The 25,370-nt window shown below is 39.0% G+C and overlaps 1 protein-coding gene across 6 annotated transcripts in view; it reads right to left on the minus strand.

Moving 5' to 3' along the window:
* LOC307175912 (uncharacterized protein) overlaps nt 1-25,370 on the minus strand; it is a 99,034-nt gene that overhangs the window by 65,586 nt on the left and 8,078 nt on the right. Inside the window, exon 1 of one of the 6 annotated variants that reach the window (XM_079901609.1) lies at nt 7,020-7,431. The exons of the other annotated variants lie outside the window; for them this stretch is intronic. Within the exon in view, the coding sequence (XP_079757735.1) occupies nt 7,020-7,086 (67 nt within the window). The 5' untranslated portion in view covers nt 7,087-7,431. Of the gene's footprint in view, nt 1-7,019; nt 7,432-25,370 lie in introns of those variants that run through there. 6 annotated transcript variants of the gene reach the window in all.

A 25,370-nucleotide genomic window follows, 5' to 3' on the forward strand; every position in this document is an offset into this window, starting at 1 on the left:
CCAATTCGCAACCTTCTGAATGGTTTCCAGACTAAGTAATTTAGCAAAGTGATGAAGAAAAAATGGCCCATTAATCTTACGATGCGTGTTATAACTTAACTCTGGGTTTAGCATACGAAAAATATTATTTGCATTGATTAGATATATGATTTATGGCTGCATATATTATTCACTCTGAAGATTCTAAAATTATTAGCTGGGTTGACATGATGAACTGCACAGGAGTACTTCTAGATGACATCTCAATGTCATCTGTTACTCACATCATATAGGTCTAGGAATCAATATGTATTTTACTCAATATGAGATCTTATTCCAAACACCAAAATATGCCTGTTTTTATTCGATGGTTATCATCATGAAACTACCAGCTAAATATCATTTAGAAAATTCAAAGCAAGTAAATTACTGTATTAACTGTCCAACTATGATTATGACTTTCCTCCACTTATAGCTGAACCTAACATAATGATCTGGTCAGTCTGACTAGGAGGATTTATTCATTAATTTACTCAAATGTTCTGAGGTATATTTTCAAGGACTTAAATTATGGTCTGGTTTGTAGGATCCAACAGTAAGGGTGCAGGTTTATCTCCTACAAGCTCTGTGACCTTGCCCAAGTGACTTAGCATCTCTGAGCCTCACTTTCCTAATCTGCAAAATGGAAACAATAATAGAACCCAAGTTGTAAAGCTGAAGGAAAAAAAGTAATATGGTAATGTATTTTGGCACAAAAGAGCAGTTACGCTGATGGTCATTATTTGTGAATACTGTTGCTAAGATTATTGAAAACCTGTTGTGTGTTAGATGCTGTTCAAGGACTAGAATTTTAAGACTGTTCTTCATCTTTATCCCAGTTTTACCTGCAAAGTTCTGCCATGCACTGGAAAAACATACTGGTATTTCTAGGGAAGGGGACCACTCAGGTGACATTTTTGTTTCACCAGGTAGATAAAGTATACAAAGGTTATAGTGTATCTTTTAAGTCCTTTGGACGTCTAGTTACCTTTCACTAGAATGATTCTAGTAGATCCTGATAGATACCTGAGACAAGGTCAGGTCAGTGATGTTGGTACCTTTTCTGGCTTAAGAGCATAGGGTAGGGCTTCCCTGGTGGCGCAGTGGTTGAGAGTCCGCCTGCCGATGCAGGGGACACAGGTTCGTGCCCCGGCCCGGGAAGATCCCACATGCTGCGGAGCGGCTGGGCCCCTGAGTCATGGCCGCTGGGCCTGCGTGTCCGGAGCCTGTGCTCGGCAGCGGGGGAGGCCAAAGCAGTGAGAGGCCCGCGTACAGCAACAACAACAACAAAAAAGAGCATAGGGCAGAAACACAGGAAGAGAGGTCTTCCTTTTCCACTCCTGTTACTAAGAACCCTCTCGAATAATGACAATCTGAAACAGATCACTACATTGTTCATGTTGTAGAATCAAAGCAGTGTACAAAGCAAAGAGCACTGGCCTCCATTGTACTTGCATTTCACTTGAGATTCACTTTTCTAGACCGTGGAGAAAGCAGATGTTCCAACACTTTCCAGGTACTGGAATATTACAAGCTGGCAATCTCCACCACTGCATGTTTGATCACACCATTCCCTGCAAATGGAATGCTGTTCCATCAAGGTCAGATTGACCAGTGCAAATACCTCATTTTATCGTACGGTCAGGACCAAATTAACTTACTGAAATTCTGCCCAGCTCAGGGTCTACCTTCTCTGTGAAACCTCCTGTGAGATCCCAAGTTACAAATAACTCTATCTTCTTCAGAAGACATTGTATACTATATAAATAGTAATTTACATATAAATATATGTATATGTGTGTGTATTTCTTTGTTACATTAAGTTACAGCTCCTGTGGTTTCTCTTCTTAACTAAACTGGACCCCCTTATCATCACAGTGGCCATGTACATCATTGTATCCTCCAAAAAATCCAGATAATAATATCATGGATTCAGTATATAGTTGTTTAATAGAAAACAATTAACTAACCACTGCAGAATACTAGTGTCTCTCAAGGTGTGTTCAGTGGATCATAAATCCTATGAGACAGTCCATGAAGGAAAAGATTTCAAATAAATTTGGGATCTGTTGTCCACTACATCTCCTTATCAGAGACTCATAATTCACAAGACTCGTAAAAAGCTCTGTAGCAAAGAAACTGTTGACTTAGTTTGACCCAGTATTTCTCTTACAAGAGTATCAGTTCTGGAGGTCAAGGACATTTTCCACCTCTAATACAACATCTCTACTGCCTAGTAGAGTGCCTGGCACTTAGTAGACACCTAATAAATATTTGAATAAGTTTCAACATACATTCCCCTTTTAAGCTATAGAAGAAAAACACAGTATATAGTAAATTTTGATTTACTTGGGGAGAATAATAATATGAATAGATAAATTTACACAAATCATTTTGAAGTATATATATTTGACAATACTTTTTTCCACAAATCTACACAATGGCACATTTAGTGGTGATAGCAAACAAACTACATTTGCTTCTGAAAACTTGCTAAGAAGGATGGCTACTAAAAACTACAACTTGAACCCAAAACAATTGATTTAGTTCATTGGTCCCCACTCCTTAGCAGTTTTAATATAGAAGAAAATAGACGCATATATTTCTTTTCTGCCATAATATGACATCATATAAGGAATGCTATTTTATTAGCTAGAAATAAGATTTGCTTTTGTTATTTTAGTACATTTGATCACATAAGAATAATTCTAGATTTTTTCCCTTCCTGTGACTCTCATAGCATCCCCATCTAAAACAGACCTTGGAGATTTAGATCAAATGTCATATCAATTGTCCTAGACTGCTTACTATGTGCTTTCACTATAGATTTTAATGTCAATAGAGAAAGGAGAAGGAAAAGTCAGAGGGAAATGAAACAGGTGTATGCAACACCCCTCTCTACTACCGACATTTCTCAGAATTCTGGGGGAAGTTGCATCTATAAGTGGAAAGTTTTTCACCATGGAACTCACAGTGGTTGAACTTCTCATGAAGAATTTTTTTTCACTACTGAAGAACAATATGTTTGATTTTACCATAACTGAAAAGTTCTCCCATTTCTACTTCTGAGGTTTGCCCTCAAGACTACTGTTTACCTAATGGAAGGGACTCCTATGCATGGAGGAAAAAGTGCACCATTTGAAGGAAAAGCTAAAGGAGTGATATTCAGGTAGCTCCTCATTCCACCAATGAAAACATACACATAGATTTTCCACTTTACACCTCATTTTCCACCTTATTTTCATCATTTTGAAATGAATATGTAGGGTCTGATGAGTTTGTCAATAGTCTATAATTATTAGTGTTATTAAAATAGAATACAAATGATAAGCCATATGTAAAAATGCTGTGTGAATAAACTGCTATACCCCAAATAATACAAATGAGTGAATGGCAGTAAATACTAAGAGGGATTAACAACATAAAGGATATTAAAAAAATGATGACCGTATTTCATACTTATGTGTCTTCTTCTCTCTCACTTTTTTTTTTTTATTGCGGTACGCGGGCCTCTCACTGTTGTGGCCTCTCCCGTTGCGGAGCACAGGCTCCGGACGCGCAAGCTCAGTGGCCATGGCTCACGGGCCCAGCCGCTCCGCGGCATGTGGGATCTTCCCAGACTGGGGCACGAACCCGCGTCCCCTGCATCGGCAGGCAGAACACTCAACCACTGCGCCACCAGGGAAGCCCTTCTCTCTCACTCTTACTCAACTCCTCAATAACTAAGAGAATATGCTCACAAATGGTAAGCATGTTTTGGATGTTCGATGTGTGTTTGTGGGAAAGAACAAAAAAAAACCTGCCTCAGTTAGGTCAAATATCATACAAGAGATGAATGAGATTAGAGTTGGGATTGGGATTTGTGTTAGTTACTCAATAGCTAACCAATCACAGATATGACAGTGTAGTGCAATATGCAAATATACTTTTAAACAACTTCTCTTAAGTTATCTACTGTCTGTAAAGACAATCACACTCAACTGCTCTGCACTTAACCCCAGAGCTTCTGAGTTAGAATCTGTTAGAAATAGGTACACGTTTCATTGCTTTGGCAACATTTACATGGCTCTGCATCAGGCAATACAACTGCTAAGATCACACTCTGGGAATTCAGGAAAGGCTAGTGTCCAGTTCTGGTCGTTCTACCACCCAACTGTGATCTAGGGTAAATTCCTGATAAAAAAAAAAAAAAAAAGAAAAACCCTGAAGATGCTGAAACAGTATTTCCTACTTCACAGGGTCGTCATGGGGATAAAAGGTCATTAGGATAAAGTGCCTCTCACCCAGGAAACACTGATAAATGCTACTGATGCTACCATCATCATCATCATGACCGATCACGAACATATTGCCACATGGAAATTCAACATTCCCTGGGCCATTCACAACTCTCCTTTAAAGGACTCATATTCTATGTGGGGTCTTAACACCTTCAAATAACAGAAAATACAAGTCTTTACGCCTTTTTTTCTGTAGCTAATTTTGGCATCTTTCACCTCTGTCCACTTAAGTGTTGGTTTAGCATATTCTTGTCACACAAAGAAGCTACTTCCCAAAGAGAGGAACAATGTGTCAAGTGACAAAGACATTGAGTGAAGTCTTTCACATCCTAGATTGTCCACGGTACAGCTCAGCTGGTCTCTGGGTTGGAAGGCCTGGGTCTACTTTGCTCGTCTGTTACAGGGGAAGGGACATGGTCCTTAGCATGTGCTCTGTGAAACAGAGGCAGCTGCGGGTAGAATTATAACACAAGCAGAACTGGCTTCAATTCTTCCTTCTTAGGTCTTTTTCTTCTTGTTCAGCTGTTCAAGGAACTTGCCTGCCCTCTGTTCCTGCCAGGACGATGTTACATCTACCTGGATAAGTAGGTCACCATTGTATATCAGGAAAGGTCTTATTTGTAATCATCAGGAACCAGATACGGCTAATTTGAGCAGAAAAGGAAACTTTTGGAAGTTTATGGTTAGGTCTCAGTAACTAGACTAAACAACCGAAAGCCAAGGCTATGCTATTGCAATTATAGGATCAGGCCAAAGTGATGTTATAAGTCCCAGCTGGCCTTGCTACCAAGCAGGAACAGGAAACAGGAGGTTGACCCAGCACTGCTGGCCTTGCTTCTTTACATCATTTATTTGTAATTCAAAATCCAAGAGAGGGGTGCAGTTGGCCAACCCGAGGTCGCCCGACTGTTTTCCATCTGTAAGGGAGACTAAGCATGTGAGTAAACAGTGTATCTGACATGTTCAGCTTGTATAACGAGAGGAAGGCTCTGTTTCTCACCAAGAGCCACAAAGTGGAAAATTCCCCAGAGAAAGGAATTTCAGATCAGATGCTTGGAAAGTTAAAAACAACAACAACAAACAAATGCAGATGTGGAATTAAAGACATGGAGTCATTAAGAACCTCTATGTGGAGTGATTCAGACCTGAGTTCACATCTGGAGCAAGCTACTCAATCTTGCTGAGCTTCAATTTTCTCTAAAGGAAACAACATGGAAGATGATGTCCACATGTAACTTGTGGTACAAATGAAGGAGGGTAGTACAGGATATGATGCCTGGCACATCCTATGCATTTTCTAAAACTACTACTAGTACCATTATTATTGTTACTTATTATACAATTTATTGTAGAAATTAACAGGGAGAGTATTAATAAATGTTAATACAGTGCTAAGTGTCACATTTATGATCAACTAATTACTTGTTGATTCAACAAACATTCTACATATCAGAAAATAACCTGTTAGTATATATATATATTTTTTTTTAAAGAAAAGAAACCGTGAGGCTTAGAAAGTGTAAACAATGTACCAAAAGTCACTCATTTAAGAGGTAATGGAATATTATTCAGCCTTAAAAAATGAAGGAGATCCTTTCATTTGTGACAATATAGATGAAACAGGAGTGCATTATGCTAATGGAATAAGCCAGACAAGATAAATACAAATGATATCATTTATATATGGAATCTAAAAAGAAAAAAAGCCACACTCATAGAAACAGAGAGTAGAAAACTGGTTGCCAGGGGCTGGGGTGTGGGTGGGGAAAAGAGGGGAAGACTGGTAAAAGGGTACAAACTTTCAGCTGCAGGATGAATAAGGTCTGAGGATCTACTGTGTAACATAGTTACTACAGTCAATAACACTGTATTGTATAACATTTTCTGAGAGAATAGAACTTAAGTGTTCTCACCAAAAAAAGAAAAAAAGGAAAAAGGTGTCATGAGCTGTTAGATGTATTAATTAACGTGATGGGAAGGATCCTTTTGCAACGCATATGTATATTAAATCATCATGATATACTCTTTGACTATCTTACAATTTTGTCAATTATACCTTGATAAAACAGGAAAAAAAGAGGTAATAAAGATGAGATTCCAATCCAGGATTATCTAGCTCAAAAAACTACACTCTTAACCATTACAATATAGTATCCATCCATATGTTGTAACTGTAAAATGCTTAACACAAAGGAAACGTTAAATAATGGTATTTATTCTAACTCTAATGCTTACTAGATATTACTTATGTGGTATGCTTTACTTCTAATTACAAGGGTATAAGGTGCAAATTCTTGCTACAGAACATAAAAGCCCCTGTGGTACCCTGTAGGATAAACACAGTACCTGTAAATCTCTCATCTCTCAACCCAGAGTCTCCTCAAGTTGGAGGTTTTTACCCCATTTATAATGTGGGAATAATGCCTTTCCCACATTTGCACTGGGCATGAAAATCCATACTTCCAGGTGTATACTGAACCTCCACTTAGCTCCTCGTCACCTTGGAATCACCAGACCAAAGATCATTTATTCCATTAATATAAATGATGTAGGGATAGAAGTACAGAATATACAGAGTGTGTTGGAGGAATCCAAACAACAAGTCCTCCACTCTCAAAACAAATTTTAGAGTTCCAAAAGTAAAGAGCAATGTTTGGAAATAAAACTAAAAATGAAACATCTACAATTAGCCAAGTATTTATTATGGGTCAGGCTACTTACTAGGCAGTTGATAAACATTACAGCTCATCTTCCTGCAGTCCTTCAAAGCATATAATATTGTTTCCATTTCATAGAGAAGAAAATTGTATCTAAGCAGGTTAGTGATTAGCCCAAGACCACAGGGCTAGGCTGTAAGAAAAGAAGGCCAACTTTCAGTGGTCAAAATGGTGATGGATGTTATAACTAGAAGATTATGGCTAATCAAATAAAAATATTCAAAACGGTCCTAATGTATTATTAGGATTTCTTTAGAATAACTTGGGTGCCTTAGTGAATACAGTAGTGGTAGGCACTATAGTCTCTTTAATTTGCTAATCATACAAATCTACTTTAATATTCTTGGTGACAAGGAGCTAACTACTGATAAGACAGCTTCTTCAGTTTTGGGGCTACTCCAGGGTGAAATGCCGGAACGTCTTACTGCCTGCAATGTTACCTAGATCTACCAGGGAGAATAAAGCAGAACAAGTAGCCACTGTTCTTGACAAATGGATACAGTTTCAGTTTTCAAAATGTGAGTGTCAGATTCATTCACTGTATCAGATAGATCTGTCAAATGGCTTTGCCCATTTACTAATGGATGGCACACTGCAGACACACGTTGGGTCAAAGGACTCAATGTCACCTCATTGATACTGTCATCAATATAATTTGTATTGGCACTTTGTCTCACCCTGACTTTAAGGACTATGTGGGGAGATCCAAGTCTCCAGACCATGGACTGATCACCTCTGCTTGACACAGTATTCTCTGCTCATTTCCAGAGGGGACCAAGGATGAGCTCTTGTACTTCTGAGTCTATTCACCCTACCTGGCAACACACACTAGCTGGGCTGATTGGATCAAGCAGGAGCCCCAGAGTTTAAATTTCCAGCTGCATTGGAGGAAACAGAGGCTATGCCCCAATCCCATAACCCCTCACTTCTTACTGCTAGCCTATCCTAGGCTGTTCTTGCTGATAGGAGTATTTCATGCTAAAAATTAATTTTGCTTACCTGATGGCAGTCACACAACCTCAAATGCCATTTTTATAAATAAGGCAACCACCAATGGAGTGTGATTTAGGGTTTTTTCTTCTGTAGACCCTGCCTACCCTATAAAATCTCCTATTACTGCATCATGGAGACTATAATCCCTTTCCGAGGGAATAGGTTCTTTCCAACCATAAGATGAAATAAGAACCTACATTTCCATACTGCCCAAAAGGAAATACATTGATTACAAAATGCAGAAGAATGACTGATTTTCCACATTTGTTGTGTTCATTAAAGAGTTTTTGAATAGACTTGACAGTATTAAAGAAGTTCAACACACAGAAAATAAAAATTAATAAATGAAGAGAAAAAAATTGCATTTACAACAAACAACAAAATAAACACATTGATATATAAAAGGTTGTTATACATCGATGAAAAATGGATGTCATAAAGTCACAAACTGAAAAGTATTAACAGCCAATAAAGATATGAAAATATGTTCAACCTTGCTATTATTAATCAAAGAAATACAAATAAAATAATTCAGGTGTCATATTTTACTGACTAGAATGACAAAGTTTTAAAAAACTTGATAATACTGGTATTGATATTGATAATACTGGTACTGATGAGTGTGTGTAAGAAACCACACTGGATGTTAAATTCTTGGTAGAAATAAAAAGCACGGTAACCTTTCTGGAAGAAAATATGTCAGTATGTACCAGAACTGACAAACAGCCATTCAAGTTCTAGAAGTCCATTCTAAGGAAATAAACAAATGCTCAAAGACATATGAATAAGGATGCTTGTCTCATTGTTTAGCAGAGCAAAACAGGAATAATCTAAATGTTGAACAGTAGGGACTGGTTAAATAAATAACAGAATGCTGTTCAACCATTAAAAATGATGCTGCAGATTTTTATTAGGTGATGAGTAATCATACTTATATTACTAAATAAAAATGTTATAGAACTGTTTTGTAGTTTGATATAATAATTAAAGGTATTTTATACTTGCATTGTATTTATATGCACCCCGTCACAAAAAAGTTTCAAAAGATACCCTCAAAAATGTTACAGAGATGACTTATCAGAAATGGGATTTTGAGTTATTTTTCCTTTTTTCTTTAAATCCTTTCAATTTTGGAGTTTCTGCAATGAGCCTGTATTATTTTTACAATTAAAAATATTTAAATTTACAACAAAAGGATCTAAATTCCTCCAGTTTTCCATTTATTTTCTACCCTGGCTCAGGGTATTTGTGTAAAAGAAAAAAAATCAGCTTATTTTCTCTTTTGTATCAATCTAAATTTACTTTTCATAAGTTAACTATTTTAGTCTGGCAAAAGTTTCACACAGGAAAATTGTTAAGGTCTGAGTATTCTATTACCTTTAAAAGCACTGGAAACTTTGAAATTATTTCTTTCAGAATTTTCATATAATACTGAAAGGCGGGGGGGAGGTAGCAAAATGAAGGGAAATAGATAGTAGTAGTCAACTTCAATTAAGAAAAAGCAACAAGAGGCAGTTTGTACTCTTTTGATACGGCAGAAGCTCCATGTGTCAACTCATGCTAAAAAATGTATATATACACACACATGTATTAATCCACACATAATTAATCCAGTCTTAGGCTAATCACTCATTGTGGCAGAAACAACGAGCTGTTGACTACACTTTAATTAGCTCCTCCAGCCTGTAGAGGCATCACTAGGATCAAGATAGGAACAACATTCTCCATCTCCGCTTGCATCTGGGTATGGTTCTATCCCAAAGAATGTGACCAGAGGTGACCTGAAGAGTTTATGTCTGAAGGATAACGAGTTGATAATTGTAGCTTGCAGCTTCCTCTCTCCTTTCCTTTTTAGGACAAACGTAGAGCCACTTGATGAAGGTGGTGGGTCCCTGAGTAACTGAGCAGAAAACTGACCCGCAGACCACCAAAGTCCATACTACACTCCTGAGTGAGTGAGAAATGAACTGTCCATGTGTTGCTCCACTGAGGTTTAAGGTTTATTATTTAGTGTTTAACTAACACATTTTTTCTTTAAACCTCAGTTGCCTTCTCTGTAAAATAAAGTCTTTGAAAAGGATCCACTGTAAGTTTTTTCCATTGCTTATGTTTTTATCTTAGTTTTTAATTCTCAGAAATACTGCGCGCATTTTACCTTTTACGTTAGTAAGTCTACTTTTTTTCCCACAAAGACGGGTTCTTCAAGTTATGGAGAAGTCATAGCAGACTGTTGCTTCAGTTTAAGATACGCATTCACATATGAGATGAGAAGGGTGAGGACCCAGAGAAACGCCTTTGACAGAGGGGAGTGAGAGCATACTGAAGAATGTTTAGTAATAAAGAATTCAGATGGGAGAAACGGATGGGTTACATCTAACAGATTTGCTCAAAGGAATTCTGGAAAGGCAAATATGTGAAAATGTATAGCAAAGACATGAAATGCCTTTTGGTCCCTAAATGGATTTCATTTCAAAGACGTGCATATTGCAAATACATGTACCATAACACTTCTCTGTCCACTTCTAGAATCTTCTAAAGCCTGACAGAACATCTGCAGAGAGAGGATGTCATTCCAAGATAATCGACTGCAAGTGACTAAATTAAGATAAAAATGTCCTTAACCTTGAACAGTTTTTAAAGAGATTTTAGAAGAAAGGAGCCCTCCAGGGGGTTGTATAACTATATAATTGTACCCTTTCTAAAAGGCTATTTACAGATACATAATGTTTCCCCTCCATTCTTTAAAGTAAAATATAGGATAAAAAAAATAGTTTGGGGATAATATTTGATTGGGACAGCAGGCACTGCTAATCAGTACCACTCTCTCCTTATTCCTTACTATCAGAGCCCTGGTTAGGAGACCCCATTATCCTTAAGGCTAAGGTGGCCAGTTTAAAATCCGAGCTGATGAGATCTAAGTACAAGTCTGCTGACCATCTGTGGTAAAAAAAATTTGCTCTCTGAGTTAGACACTGCCTTTTTTTTCTTACTTAATTCCTTTTTTTTATCCTTTTCTTTCTTCCTGCCCAAATTGTTGGAACACTATTGGAGATTCTGGGGTCACTTTGAACCTATGTGGACGTGCTAGAGATGTGGAAGCTGGAAGAGCGAAGCAACCCAGTCCCCTGGTGATGCCCTTCAGCAGCTAGAGGGACTATCTCCAAACTTCCTGCTACCCGTGGAAAGTAAGGTAAATCACTCATTCACTTTCTGTTACCTACTAACTGATCCAGAACTCTAACCTCAGGGTTCTAGAACCCTTCTCAGTATCCCATAGTCATACTCATGTTCCGGACTCCTGATCATCAGACTTGCTTATAGCAGATGTATGGGGAGGGCGGGCTCTTCTGGAAGCCCTCATACTTCCTCCCCTACCCCCACCACACACAAATAATGATCTTTATGTCCACTCATCCTTCTATTTAAAGTAAGAGGCCAGGGCCCCCAGGAAGGCTTCACTGACAACCCTTTACTCCTCTCTACATGCAGAAAGGGTAGAGGTGTGGGCTCTGGAATCAGACTTCCTAGACTTGAATTCTTAATCTGTTACTTACCAGTTTAGGACGTGGGCAAAGTTGTTACCTTCTCTGGACACCCCTGTAAAAGAGGAACACTAAGTAGCTCCTACGTACCTTACTGAAAGGATTAAATGAGCAAATGCAGGTAAAGTTCTTACAATTTTTTCTTGGGTCAATCAATTGTAGCTGCTATTGTTACCTTTGGCTAATTTAGGGCAGAGTCCCTTTGCCCTCCTTTGGTTCTCTGGGCCCGTCTCATTCACAACACACACAACCGCATACTGCATTCACAACACACACAACCGCATACTGCAGAGTTTTGAAAGGTGGTTCTCAAAATGTGGTCCCTGGGCCAGCAATATCAGCCACACCTGGGAACTGGTTAGAACGCTGGCACCGGAGCCCAGCAATCTGTGTTTTAACAATATTCTCAGGCATATCTGATGCACACTAAAGGTTGACGACAACTGAGAACATCTGTCTCACACTCTCCTGGAGGCATTCACCAAAAATAGAGGTACAGGACCTTACACCTTACCAGTTGGAGAAGGGGTCTAGTAATTGCCCTGGTTATCATGCTTGTCATGATTTTTCAGCACATAAATGTTTGAGAATCACTGCCATTTTGAATGTGTGTTTCACTTGTCTGTTTTTCCAGTAGACTTTACTTCCTTGCAAGGAAGGTTTGTGAAGATTTGTTGTTGTTGTTTGCATTATTAGTTTTACTATGCTAATTCTAGAATCTCTGGTGCATAGTGCAATCTCAGGCAGGAAGTAGTGGCTCATTAAAACAGGTATCCCAAAAGTCTTAGTAGAACTTCAAGATTAATTCCTTCAAGAAGAGGTAAAATTGTCATTAGATGCAGATGATATGATACTATATATAGAAAACCCTAGAAACTCCACATGAAAACTACTACAACTGATAAACGAATTCAGCAAGGTAGCAGAATACAAGATTAACATACAGAAATTGGTTGCATTTCTTTATACCAACAATGAAATATCGGAAAGGGAACGTAAAAAAACAATGCCTTTTAAAAGCACAACCCTCAAAATAAAATACTTAGGAATAAACCTCACCAAGAAGGCAAAAGACTTATACACTGAGAACTGTAAGACATTAATAAAGGAAAGTGAAGATGATTCAAAGAAATGGAAAGACATCTCATGTTCTTGGGTTGGAGGAATTAACATTGTTAAAATGCTCATACTACCCAAAGCAATCTACAGATCTAATGCGATCCCTATCAAATTACCCATGACATTTTTCACGCAATTAGAACAAATAATCCTAAGATTCATACAGAACCATAAAAGACCCAGAATTGCCAAAGCAATCCTGAAGAAAAAGAACAACATTGGAGGCGTAGCCACCCCAGACTCAGACAGTACTCCAAAGTCACAGTAATCAAAACAGCGTGGTATTGGCACAAAAACAGACATATGGATCAATGGAACAGAATACAGAGCCAAGAAATAAAACCACATCTCAGTTAATCTTTGACAATTAATCTTTGACAAAGGAGGCAAGAATATATAATGGGAAAGAGACAGGCTCTTCCGCAAGTGGTGTTGGTAAAGTTGGACAGCCTTATATAAACCAGTGAAGTTAGAACACATCCTTTTACCATACACGAAAATAAACTCAAAATGTCTTAAAGACTTAAACATAAGACATGACACCATAAAACTTCTAGAAGAGAACACAGGCAAAATATTCTCTGACATAAATCATACCAATGTTTTCTTAGGTCAGTCTCCCAAGACAATAGAAATAAAAATGAAAATAAACAAAGGGGACCGAATCAAACTTACAAGCTTTTGCACAGCAAAGGAAACCATAAACAAAATGAAAAGACAATCTACAGAATGGGAGAAAATATTTGCAAATGATGCGACCAGCAAGGGCTTAATTTCCAAAATATACAAACAGCTCATATAACTTGATGACAATAAAAGCAAACAACCCAATCAAAAAAAATAGGCAGAAGACTTAAAAAGACATTTCTCCAAAAAAGAAATACAGATGGCCAATAGGCACATGAAAAGAGGCTCAACACTGCCAATTATTAAAGAAATGCAAATCAAAACTACCATGAGGTACCACCTCACACCAGTCAGAATGGCCATCATTAAAAAGTCTACAAATAACATATGCTGGAGAGGGTGTGGAGAAAAGGGAACCCTCCTACAACACTGTTGGTGGGAATGTAAGTTGGTGCAGCCACTGTGGAAAACACTATGGAGGTTCCTCAGAAAACTAAAAATAGACCTACCATATGATCCAGCAATTCCACTCCTGGGCGTATATCCAGACCAAACTATAATTCAAAAAGACACATTCACCCAGATCTTCACAGCAGCAATATTCACAACAGCCAAGACATGGAAACAACCTAAATGTCCATCAACAGATGAATGGATAAAGATGATGTGGTACATATATACAGTGAAATACTACTCAGCCATTAAAAAAAAGAATGAAATAATGCCATTTGCAGCAGCAACATGGATGCAACTAGAGATTATCATACTAAGCAAAGTATGTCAGAAAGAGAAAGACAGATACCATGATACCACTTATATGTGGAATCTAAAATATGACACAAATGAACCTATCTATGAAACAGAAACAGAATCAGAGACATAGAGAATAGACTGGTGGCTGCCAAGGGGGAAGCAGGTGGGAGAGGGATGAACTGGGAGTTTGGGATTAGCAGACGCAAACTGGTATATATAGATTGGCTAAACAACAAGGTCCTACTATATAGCACAGGGAACTATATTCAATATCCTGTGATAAACCATAATGGAAAAGAATATGAAAGAGAATGTATATACATATGTATAACAGAGTCACTTTGCTGTACAGCAGTAATTAACAACGCTGTAAACCAAGTATACTTCAATAAAAAATAAGTTAATTAAATTTTTAAAAAGATTAATTCCTTCAGAAGAACAAGTACTACACATTCACAAAAAAAGCACCCTTTGAAAGTTTAAATTTTTGAATTTCTTTGCCACTTCCTTAGTTTTGATCATCTTGGACAATATATTTTCAATACTGAGTTTTAAAAAGAATTGTGTTTCAGTGTTTGCTATCCTTAGAGAGACAGAAACAGATAAGTACAACTAAATACTTGTTTTTCAAAAGTCTCAAAAGTATAAGGGAAATGAAAGTAATTATATCTTCAAATGATTTTGGGGTATGTTTCTAATTTCATACTTCTGATGCGATTCAAGATTAAAACTGTATTAAGACATTTGAGACATGCCGCATTGGTATTAAATGAATTTAATTTTGTGTAAAGTGGCAGAAAAATTTTCTTCAGCGAACATACCTGCAGATATAAAATCATAACCATAAATCTACAAAAAAGCAAGCTATTGAATGAAATCTGATTGGTTATTTCCCTGCAGTATGGATCTACTAATAACTTAATTTACTACTTGCTAACAGAAGCCAAAATTTAAATATACATATATATATGTGTGTGTGTATATATCTATCTCTTCAATTTTAAATCATTCATATATATGAACAAGTATACATACACATATATAACAACTGTTCATATATATAAACAATTTAAATTAAAGAAAGTACATCTGGTGGCCTATCTTTTCCCCCCGATTTCTAAAGAACACCATATTCTATTCTTGGCAGTGGAATGTCAATCCACCTTAAGGGTTGTTCAATGAGCATATCTGAGAAACCACTGGTTTAGCCAATGATGTACTTATTGAGGGAGGCCCTAGTGCCACTGTCAAGAGCTTATCCACAGGAGAGATAAGAAGGTACTTGTTTGGTTTGTGAAAAGAAGGAGTAGTGAGGAATGGCAGGTAGCTGCAGGCTGATGACACGTGATGTCCGTATATATGTAGAACCAACACACCCATAATTGCACCCCTTTTCCATACCCAAATCCAAAGCCTTTATATCATTAATCCCAGGCAAAAATGGTAAGATTCATGTGTGTTACTATCCCACGGCTTCAAGATGCCTATAAACTCATGAGTATGTCTTAGTTTTATCAGTGGAGGACAAACCAGGCTTCTATCACCAAGCCCCATTCCATAACAGGCAAACCAGTCCAAGACTTCTCTGAGTGCTGCAGGAGAGTCTATGGAAGGGGCGCTCACTCCACTGTGATGCCTAAAATGCCTTTGCACAGAGCAAACATTCAATACATGCTGAGTGAATGAATGAGTGAACTGGCTCATTTCAGGGAAATTCCATTCAACAGGCTGGCATTCCTTCCTACCCATCTTAACTGTTAAGCTTGCCATCAGACAAAAATTTAATTATAAAACGTTAGAGCTGAGGAAATTTTAGAAACTATCTACTCTCCAGAGGTATACAACTTTAATTTCGTGGTAAAAATCACTAGGAGTGATTTAGGAGTCTATCAGACCTCAGTCCAAATTCCACATCTACCATATTTTGGTGAGCAAATAACTACTTCTAAGGCTCTGTTCCATGTATGCATTATGGGATATCATAATAATACATACATTAATTGTATGACTATCAGGGGATGAAATGACACAATCCATTTGCCATGGTCGGCTAAGTAATTTGCACCAAGTAAGCACTCAAGACATTAGCCAATATTCATAGCGGAGAGATGAAAACAAAACTCTGGGACTGATGCCTACCTTAGTGGCCCCAGTGGTCATAATGACTTTCTTCCATTCAGCCTGCTCTCTTCTCACTAAGACTAAGGAAGAGAAGATGAACAAATTAGCAATAACAATTTGAAAATGGTTTTATACTCCCTGAATGAATGGAATTATAATAAAATGATTCATGAGTTCTGCAGAAATATGATGAGACTTTAGATCTTTATGTTAGTTCTATACAAAACCAATTTATGGCCCTAAGATGTACCTTCCCACCCAGCCCCATCCTTATCAGGATCAAATATCATTGTAAATGGAAAAGTCAACAACACATAATCAACAAGCTAAGTTACAAGCCAGTGAAGTCTCGGAACTTTGACAGAGAAAATTCAGATTTATCATTATATGTAAAAATAAGATGGGGGGACCTTGAAGATGGCGGATGAGTAAGACACGGAGATCACCTTCCTCCCCACAGATACACCAGAAATACATCTACACGTGGAACAACTCCTACAGAACACCTACTGAACGCTGGCAGAAGACCTCAGACCTCCCAAAAGGCAAGAAACTCCCCACGTACCTGGGTAGGGCAAAAGAAAAAAAAGAAAAAACAGAGACAAAAGAATAGGGACGGCACCTGCACCAGTGGGAGGGAGCTGTGAAGGAGGAAAAGTTTCCACACACTAGGAAGCCCCTTCGTGGGCGGAGACTGCAGGGGGCGGAGGGGGGAGCTTCGGAGCCGCGGAGGAGTGCACAGCAACGGGTGCGGAGGGCAAAGCGGGGAGATTCCCGCACAGAGGATCGGTGCCGACCGGCACTCACCAGCCCGAGAGGCTTGTCTGCTCACCCGCCGGGGCGGGCGGGGCTGCGAGCTGAGGCCGGAGCGCAAGGAGAGGACTGGGGTTGGCGGCTTGAACACAGCCTGAAGGGGTTAGTGCACCACGGCTAGCTGGGAGGGAGTCCGGGGAAAAGTCTGTACCTGCCGAAGAGGCAAGAGACTTTTTCTTCCCTCTTTGTTTCCTGGTGCGTGAGGAGAGGGGTTTAAGAACGCTGCTTAAAGGAGCTCCAGAGACGGGCGCGAGCCGCGGCTAAAAGCGCGAACCCCAGAGACGGGCGCGAACCGCGGCTAAAAGCGCGGACCCCAGAGACGGGTGCGAGCCGCGGCTGAAAGCGCGGACCCCAGAGACGGGCGCGAGCTGCGGCTGAAAGCGCGGACCCCAGAGACGAGCGAGAGACGATAAGGCTGCTGCTGCCGCCACCGAGGGGCCTGTGTGCGAGCACAGGTCACTCTCCACACCCCTCTTCCGCGGAGCCTGTGCAGCCCGCCACTGCCAGGTTCCCGGGATCCAGGGACAACTTCCCCGGGAGAACGCACAGCGGGCCTCAGGCTGGTGCAAAGTCACGCTGGCCTTTGCCGCCGCAGGCCCGCCCCGCACGCCACGCCGTGCCCCTCCCGCCCAGCCGGCCTGAGTGCGCCAGAGCCCCCGAATCAGCGGCTCCTTTAACCCCGCCCTGTCTGAGCAAAAAACAGACGCCCTCCAGCGACCTACACGCAGTGGCAGGGCCAAATCCAAAGCTGAGCCCCTGGAAGCTGTGAGAACAAAGAAGAGAAAGGGAAATCTCTCCCAGCAGCCTCAGAAGCAGCGGATTAAAGCTCCACAATCAACTTGATATACCCTGCATCTGTGGAATACCTGAATAGACAACCAATCATCCCAAATTAAGGAAGTGGACTTTAGGAGAAAGATCTATGATTTTTTTCCCTTTTCCTCTTTTTGTGAATGTATATGTGTATACTTCTGTGTGAGATCTTGTCTGTTTAGTCTTGCTTTCACCATTTGTCCTAGGGTTCTATCCGTCCATGGTTTTTTTTTTTAATTTTTCTTAATAATCAATTTTAATTTTAATAACGTTATTATACTTTACCTTCGTTCTTTCTTTTTCTTTCTTTTCTTTCCTTCCTTCCTTCCTTCCCTCCTTTAGACAACGAATCATCCCAAATTGAGGAGGTGGTCTCTGACAGCAAGATTTATGATTTTTCCCCCTTTACCTCTTTTAGTGAGGGTGTATGTGTATGCTTCTGTGTAAGATTTTGTCTGTATAGCTTTGCTTCCAACATTTGTCCTAAGGTGCTATCCGTCCCTTTTTTTTTTCTAAATAAGAATTTTTTAATTCAATAATTTTATTATACTTTATTTTATTTTTACTGTATCTTCCTTCTTTCTGTCTTTTTTCCTTCTTTCCCTCCTTCCTTCCTTCCTCCCTCCCTCCCTCCTTTCTTTCCTTCTTTCCTTCTTTGCTTCTTTCTTTCTTCCTTCCTTCCTTCCTTCCGTCCTTTCCTTCTTTCTTTCCTCATACTTTTACTAATTCCCTCTACTTTTTCTCCCTTTTATTCTGAGCCGTGTGGATGAAAAGCTCTTGGTGCTCCAGCCAGGAGTCAGGGCTCTGCCTCTGAGGTAGGAGAGCCAACTTCAGGACACTGGTCAACAAGAGACCTCCCAGCTCCACATAATATCAAACGGCGAAAATCTCCCAGAGACCTCCATCTTAACACCAGCACCCAGCTTCACTCAACGACCTGCAAGCCACAGTGCTGGACAACCTATGCCAAACAACTAGCAAGACAGGAACAGAACCCCACCCATTAGCAGAGAGGCTGCCTAAAATAATAATAAGGCCACAGACACCCCAAACACACCACCAGACGTGAACCTGCCCACTAGAGAGACAAGATCCAGCCTCATCCACCACAACACAGGCACTAGTCCCCTCCACCAGGAAACCTACACAACCCACTGAACCAACCTTAGCCACTGGGGACAGACATCAAAAACAGCAGGAACTACGAACCTGCAGCCTGTAAAAAGGAGACCCCAAACACAGTAAGATAAGCAAAATGAGAAGACAGAAAACACACAGCAGATAAAGGAGCAAGATAAAAATGCACCAGACCTAACAAATGAAGAGGAAATAGGCAGCTTACCTGAAAAAGAATTCAGAATAATGATAGTAAGGATGATCCGAAATCTTGGAGATAGAATGGACAATAGAATGGACAAAATGCAAGAATCAGTTAACAAGGACCTAGAAGAACTAAAGATGAAACAAGCAACAATGAACAACACAATAAATGAAATTAAAAGTACTCTAGATGGGATCAATAGCAGAATAACTGAGGCAGAAGAATGGATAAGTGACCTGGAAGATAAAATAGTGGAAATAACTACTGCAGAGCAGAATAAAGAAAAAGGAATGAAAAGAACTGAGGACAGTCTCAGAGACCTCTGGGACAACATTAAACGCACCAACATTCGAATTATAGGGGTTCCAGAAGAAGAAGAGAAAAAGAAAGGGACTGAGAAGATATTTGAAGAGATTATAGTTGAAAACTTCCCTAATATGGGAAAGGAAATAGTTAATCAAGTCCAGGAAGCACAGAGTCCCATACAAGATAAATACAAGGAGAAATACGCCAAGACACATATTAATCAAACTGTCAAAAATTAAATACAAAGAAAGCATATTAAAAGCAGCAAGGGAAAAACAACAAATAACACATAAGGGAATCCCCATAAGGTTAACAGCTGATCTCTCAGCAGAAACCCTACAAGCCAGAAGGGAGTGGCAGGACATACTGAAAGTGATGAAGGAGAAAAACCTGCAGCCAAGACTACTCTACCCAGCAAGGATCTCATTCAGATTTGATGGAGAAATTAAAACCTTTACAGACAAGCAAAAGCTGAGAGAGTTCAGCACCACCAAACCAGCTTTACAACAAATGCTAAAGGATCTTCTCTAGGCAAGAAACACAAGAGAAGGAAAAGACCTATAATAACGAACCCAAAACAATTTAGAAAATGGGAATAGGAACATACATATCGATAATTACCTTAAATGTAAATGGACTAAATCCTCCCACCAAAAGACACAGATTAGCTGAATGGATACAAAAACAAGACCCATATATATGCTGTCTACAAGAGACCCACTTCAGACCTAGAGACACATACAGACTGAAAGTAAGGGGATGGAAAAAGATATTCCATGCAAATGGAAAACAAAAGAAAGCTGGAGTAGCAACTCTCATATCAGACAAAATAGACTTTAAAATAAGGACTATTAAAAGAGACAAAGAAGGACACTACATAATGATCAAGGGATCGATCCAAGAAGAAGATATAACAATTGTAAATATTTATGCACCCAACATAGGAGCACCTCAATACATAAGGCAAATACTAACAGCCATAAAAGGGGAAATCAACAGTAACACATTCAGAGTAGGGGACTTAAACACTCCACTTTCACCTATGGACAGATCATCCAAACTGAAAATAAATAAGGAAACACAAGCTTTAAATGATACATTAAACAAGATGGACTTAATTGATATTTATAGGACACTCCATCCAAAAACAACAGAATACACATTTTTCTCAAGTGCTCATGGAACATTCTCCAGGATAGATCATATCTTGGGTCACAAATCAAGCCTTGGTAAATTTAAGAAAATTGAAATTGTATCAAGTATCTTTTCTGACCACAATGCCATGAGACTGGATTATCAATTACAGGAAAAGATCTGTAAAAAATACAAACACATGGAGGCTAAACAATACACTACTTAATAATGAAGTGATCACTGAAGAAATCAAAGAGGAAATAAAAAAATACCTAGAAACAAATGACAATGGAGACACAACGACCCAAAACCTGTGGGATGCAGCAAAAGCAGTTCTAAGGGGGACGTTTATAGCAATACAAGCCCACCTTAAGAAGCAGGAAACATCTCGAATAAACAACCTAACCTTGCACCTCAAGCAATTAGAGAAAGAAGAACAAAAAAACCCCAAAGCTAGCAGAAGGAAAGAAATCATAAAAATCAGATCAGAAATAAATGAAAAAGAAATGAAGGAAATGATAGCAAAGATCAATAAAACTAAAAGCTGGTTCTTTGAGAAGATAAACAAAATAGATAAACCACTAGCCAGACTCATCAAGAAAAAAAGGGAGAAGACTCAAATCAATAGAATGAGAAATGAAAAAGGAGAGATAACAACTGACACTGCAGAAATAAAAGAGATCATGAGAGATTACTACAAGCAACTCTATGCCAATAAAATGGACAACCTGGAAGACATGGACAAATTCTTAGAAATGCACAACCTGCCAAGACTGAATCAGGAAGAAATAGAAAATATGAACAGACTAATCACAAGCACTGAAATTGAAACTGTGATTAAAAATCTTCCAACAAAGAAAAGCCCAGGACCAGATGGCTTCACAGGCGAATTCTATCAAACATTTAGAGAAGAGCTAACACCTATCCTTCTCAAACTCTTCCAAAATATAGCAGAGGGAGGAACACTCCCAAACTCCTTCTACGAGGCCACCATCACCTTGATAGCAAAACCAGACAAGGATGTCACAAAGAAAGAAAACTACAGGCCAATATCACTGATGAGCATAGATGCAAAAATCCTCAACAAAATACTAGCAAACAGAATCCAACAGCACATTCAAAGGATCATACACCATGATCAAGTGGGGTTTATTCCAGGAATGCAAGGATTCTTCAATAAACGCAAATCTATCAATGTGATAAACCATATTAACAAATTGAAGAAGAAAAACCACATGATCATCTCAATAGATGCAGAGAAAGCTTTTGACAAAATTCAACACCCATTTATGATAAAAACCCTGCAGAAAGTAGGCATAGAGGGAACTTTCCTCAACATAATAAAGGCCATATATGACAAGCCCATAGCAAACATCATCCTCAATGGTGAAAAACTGAAAGCATTTCCACTAAGATCAGGAACAAGACAAGGTTGCCCACTCTCACCACTCTTATTCAACATAGTTTTGGAAGTTTTAGCCACAGCAATCAGAGAAGAAAAGGAAATAAAAGGAATCCAAATCGGAAAAGAAGAAGTAAAGCTGTCACTGTTTGCAGATGACATGATCCTATACATAGAGAATCCTAAAGATGCTACCAGAAAACTACTAGAACTAATCAATGAATTTGGTAAAGTGGCAGGATACAAAATTAATGCACAGAAATCTCTGGCATTCCTATATACTCATGATGAAAAATCTGAAAGTGAAATCAAGAAAACACTCCCATTTACCATTGCAACAAAAAGAATAAAATATCTAGGAATAAACCTACCTAAAGAGACAAAAGACCTGTATGCAGAAAATTATAAGACACTGATGAAAGAAATTAAAGATGATACAAATAGATGGAGAGATATACCATGTTCTTGGATTGGAAGAATCAACATTGTGAAAATGACTCTACAACCCAAAGCAATCTATAGATTCAATGCAATCCCTATCAAACTACCACTGGCATTTTTCACAGAACTAGAACAAAAAATTTCACAATTTGTATGGAAACACAAAAGACCCCGAAGAGCCAAAGCAATCTTGAGAACAAAAAAAGGAACTGGAGGAATCAGGCTCCCTGACTTCAGACTATACTACAAAGCTACAGTTATCAAGACGGTATGGTACTGGCACAAAAACAGAAAGATAGATCAATGGAACAGGATAGAAAGCCCAGAGATAAACCCACGCACATATGGACACCTTATCTTTGATAAAGGTGGCAGGAATGTACAGTGGAGAAAGGACAGCCTCTCCAATAAGTGGTGCTGGGAAAACTGGACAGGTACATGTAAAAGTATGAGATTAGATCACTCCCTAACACCATACACAAAAATAAGCTCAAAATGGATTAAAGACCTAAATATAAGGCCAGAAACTATCAAACTCTTAGAGGAAAACATAGGCAGAACACTCTATGACATAAATCACAGCAAGATCCTTTCTGACCCACCTCCTAGAGTAATGGAAATAAAAACAAAAATAAACAAATGGGACCTAATGAAACTTCAAAGCTTTTGCACAGCAAAGGAAACCATAAACAAGACCAAAAGACAACTCTCAGAATGGGAGAAAATATTTGCAAATGAAGCAACCGACAAAGGATTAATCTCCAAAATTTACAAGCAGCTCATGCAGCTCAATAACAAAAAAACAAACAACCCAATCCAAAAATGGGCAGAAGACCTAAATAGACATTTCTCCAAAGAAGATATACAGACTGCCAAAAAACACATGAAAGAATGCTTAACATCATTAATCATTAGAGAAATGCAAATCAAAACTACAATGAGATATCATCTCACACCAGTCAGAATGGCCATCATCAAAAAATCTAGAAACAATAAATGCTGGAGAGGGTGTGGAGAAAAGGGAACACGCTTGCACTGCTGGTGGGAATGTGAATTGGTTCAGCCACTATGGAGAACAGTATGGAGGTTCCTTAAAAAGCTACAAATAGAACTAGCATATGACCCAGCAATCCCACTACTGGGCATATACCCTGAGAAAACCGAAATTCAAAAAGAGTCATGTACCAAAATGTTCATTGCAGCTCTATTTACAATAGCCCGGAGATGGAAACAACCTAAGTGCCCATCATCGGATGAATGGATAAAGAAGATGTGGCACATATATACAATGGAATATTACTCAGCCATAAAAAGAAACGAAATTGAGCTATTTGTATTGAGGTGGATAGACCTAGAGTCTGTCATACAGAGTGAAGTAAGTCAAAAAGAAAAAGACAAATACCGTATGCTAACACATATATATGGAATTTAAGAAAAAAAAAATGTCATGAAGAACCTAGGGGTAAGGCAGGAATAAAGACGCAGACCTCCTAGAGAACGGACTTGAGGTTATGGGGAGGGGGAAGGGTGAGCTGTGACAGGGCAAGAGAGAGTCATGGACATATACACACTAACAAACGTAGTAAGGTAGATAGCTAGTGGGAAGCAGCCGCATGGCACAGGGATATTGGCTTGGTGCTTTGTGACAGCCTGGAGGGGTGGGATAGGGAGGGTGGGAGGGAGGGAGATGCAAGAGGGAAGAGATATAGGAACATATGTATATGTATAACTGATTCACTTTGTTATAAAGCAGAAACTAACACACCATTGTAAAGCAATTATACCCCAATAAAGATGTTAAAAAATAATAATAAGATGATATGAAGAACTCAATCTAAAAAATATTACCTGGAGATCTATAATCTCTACAATAGTGCTATAAAAAGTAAAGAGCTAGAAATCTATTTAGATGGTTTTCCTTATAAGAAAGCACTTTCTGTATAACTTTTAATGTACTATTGATGAGAACAATTCAACAAGAGTCAAATAAATATCTGCAGATGTCCTACAAGAAGAAAAGAACAGAGTTAGATGTGACAGGGGATAACTGGACTTCAGGATGAGTAAGACCCTATACTTGACCTCAATAAATTAACATGAAATACAGTGGATGAGTCATGTACAGAATGTCAGAATTCTAAAAGGCCAAGCTAAGTACCAAAAGGAACACGTGGGGACTCTTAAGAAGGAAATAAAATATTGGTTAGTTGATTACGAAAAGGCAGAAGGGAGTAGGTTCCCTTTGGCTGCTCTTTGAAGAGATCACTTCCTTTCCCCCCTAGTCCTGAGGCTAGGGTGGCATGGGCAATAGAGGAATGTGGGGACTGAGAATCATTTCTACTCTCACCAGAGTGGCTGGAAGCAGATTTTCTTACCAGGATGTAGTAGTATGCTAATATTTAAGGGTTCTTGAGGTCAGAGAGAAGGGTTTGAATACTCCGGCTCCATCTCTTGCTGTGGGTCAAGTTTCTTACCTTTCCAACACCTCGGCGTCTTTATCTGAAAATTGGGGACGATGATAATGTCTCCCACCTGAGTGTGAGAACTATATGATACAGTGCATACGCAGGGTAAGTTTGGTGCCTGGCAAACAGAAAGTGCGCAGTACGACAGGCGAGTGTAGTGACAATAAAGGCAAAGATGACGGGGGTAGTGCCGGTGTTGCTTCTGCCCCCAGAACGGGCTCTGACTGGGAGAGAGTTAAAGCACCTTTGGGTTCATGAGGGTTTATATATAAGCAACGGTTGATCAATGTGAGCGGGTTGTCCAAATGATTATGTGCAATCTAAGAAAAAAATGGGCCTCGGATCTGCTCAGCTACTTAATAATATTAGCAGCGGGAGTAGTCAAAGAAGCTAAATTTTATTACGTGTTTATATGCCAAACAACGTGCTGAACGTTTTAAAAGGATTTACTCACTTATTACAACGAGGCTATACGCTAGGTCCTGATAATGTTATTCGTCTCTTT

Source organism: Stenella coeruleoalba (genome assembly GCF_951394435.1).
Source record: "Stenella coeruleoalba genome assembly, chromosome: 17".
Classification (NCBI taxonomy): Eukaryota; Metazoa; Chordata; class Mammalia; order Artiodactyla; family Delphinidae; genus Stenella; species Stenella coeruleoalba.